General features: G+C 54.8%; 1 protein-coding gene across 1 annotated transcript; it reads right to left on the bottom strand.

Moving 5' to 3' along the window:
* Positions 1-713: 713 nt before the first annotated feature.
* Positions 714-1,376, bottom strand: HRG_07315 (reverse transcriptase (RNA-dependent DNA polymerase) domain-containing protein; the record flags this gene model as incomplete). Its single annotated transcript, XM_044865786.1, has 1 exon — positions 714-1,376. One exon carries the CDS (start codon positions 1,374-1,376, stop codon positions 714-716), a length of 663 nt encoding a protein of 220 aa, XP_044718750.1.
* Between the last annotated feature and the right edge of the window lie 929 nt (positions 1,377-2,305).

The raw sequence follows: 2,305 nt of genomic DNA, 5'->3' as shown, positions 1-2,305 counted from the left end.
TGACAGCTCCGACCAGATCCTGTCTGGAATAGGTAGCGGCTTCAATAAACCGCGACGCTTCTCTCGCCAAATGTTGCTTCGGCCACACACATCACAATTTCTCACAAATTGACGCACGTCTGAATCGAGGCCTGGCCAATAAAACTTGCGGCTCAACAAGGACTTCAGCATGTCCCGTCCGGGGTGTCCTGCAAGCGTTGAGTCATGCGTCTCCTGCATAAGCCGCGTGCGCAGGGTTCGTGGTTCGGCACCCAAATTCGCTCTCGCCAGCAGAGCCGCTGTCCATCGTCAATCGAGCATTCCGAGAGCATCACGGGCAGTCCCCAATGCGACGGCAGACGCCTCTCGCCTTGCTGTACGGCCTTTCGGATGAGCCAATAACGATTGTGCTTCTTGACACCTTCGTCCCATAACTTCTGCAGTTCCGGGTCCGAGAAAGGGTTTTCGATTGAGTCGTCTTGGTCAGTTGTTGCGTCATCGGGTTGATCCGTGTCGCCCTTGGTGACATAACCGCTCTTGACTTTTGTCACCAGGCCACCTTGTTACGTTGCAGCAGCTGAACACGTCGTCCTTGCAACCGATCATCTTCGGCGCTGTGCGGCATGTCCTGTTCTCGTCGAGACAGCGTGTCCGGTACGACGGCTTCTTTGCCCGGTCGATGCTTGATGGTGAAGCTGTACCGCGATAGCGTCTCAGCCCATCGCGCCTGACGTTCACTCAGTTGCTGCTTTTGCGTTTTTCTTTGAGAAGAAGGCCACAGGCCGCATGATGCCGTCATCGCCCTTTTGCGAGAGCGCCCCTCCTGTGACATAACCGGATGAATCCGTCTCCACAATCGTCTCTCTATCCGGATCCCATTGCGCAAGGACCGGCGCACTGGTCAGAAGAGCCTTCAACTCCTCGAAGGCCTTGTCGCACTCCTTCGACCACGCAAACACCGCATCCTTCTTTGTTAACGCCGTTAGAGGCGCGGCGATGTTGGAGAATCTGGGAATGAATTGCCGGTAATAGTTGGCAAACCCCAGAAAGCTTCTGACGCCTTTGACAGAACGGGGTCGCTGCCACTGCTGAATTGCCTGCACCTTCTCCGGGTCCACGCGGATACCTTTCCCGGCTTCGACGATGAAGCCCAGGTACTTGACACTCTTTGCCTCAAAGTCACACTTGTCGATATCAATCTGCAGGCCTGCATCTCGCAGTCGAGCAAGGACCTGCCTGACTTTGTTGCGATGATCTGCGAGCGAACCGCTCGAGTAGATCAAGATGTCGTCAATGTAAGCGGAACAGAACTCGTCGAGGAAATCTCGCAACGTGTGGTTTATGTAACGCTGAAACGTTGCGGAGCACCCGTCAACCCGAATGGCGTGACAAGCCATTCGTAGAGTCCGTAACGTGTTCTGAATGCTGTCTTCCACTCGTCTCCCTCCTCGACGCGAATCTTGTGAAATGCTGCGATAACGTCAAGTTTGGTGAGCCACTTGGCCTTGGACAGCGACCGCAAAGTTTCCTCGATCAACGGCAAGGGATATCGGTCTTTCTTGGTGATCGCATTCAATCCTCGATAGTCCACGCAAAAGCGCAGACCACCACCGGGCTTCCTCACGAACAAAACTGGTGCTGACGCTGGAGAACTACTTGCTCGAATGAAACCCTTGTCGAGTAGCTCAGTGAGAGTCTTTCGCAGAACAATGAGCTCTTCTCGTGACATGCCGTACAATGGTCCCCACGGCGGTTCTTTCTCCTTGTCATCAGGACCTCTCTAACTGAATCTTGTGATCACACCCCGGACGACGCGGTGGGAGTTGGTCCGCTTGGTCGCGGTCGAAGACGGATAGGTACTCGTGGTAGTGACGGGGCAGCTTCTCTCGGGTCTGACTTCTTCCTCGGAGTCAATGCCTTCTCAATGTCTTTCAGGCTTGCGGCGAAGATCCGCACTCCATCGTCTCGATGCTTGAACTTTCTTGCTCGGCGAACCATTCCGGCGAACACGAACGCCGCCTGTCCTCGTATGTTGCACCGTTCCTCCTCCTTCGGGTCTCGGCCTTTCACCCAATGGTCGTGCGTCCCGATATGCAAGAGGTTCTGCGATAATCGCAAGGTGACATCCTCCTGGTTCAACCACTTCTTGCCCAGAATCACAGGATCGGTCTGGTCTCGCACAACGTAGAAAAAGCTCTTTCTTCTGGTACCCGTCGATATCGAAGTCGAAGTAGGTCACGGCACAGATGGCCTCGGGTGAGAATGTGTTGACCTGCTCCAACGCTCGAGGTTTAATCGGAATACGCGGCAGGTGAAGCTTGCGGGC

The sequence above is a fragment of the Hirsutella rhossiliensis genome (genome assembly GCF_020360975.1).
Source record: "Hirsutella rhossiliensis strain HR02 chromosome Unknown scaffold00008, whole genome shotgun sequence".
NCBI classification, from domain to species: Eukaryota; Fungi; Ascomycota; class Sordariomycetes; order Hypocreales; family Ophiocordycipitaceae; genus Hirsutella; species Hirsutella rhossiliensis.
Note: the sequence above shows the minus strand (reverse complement) of the source record. Positions and strands in the feature narration are given on the sequence as shown.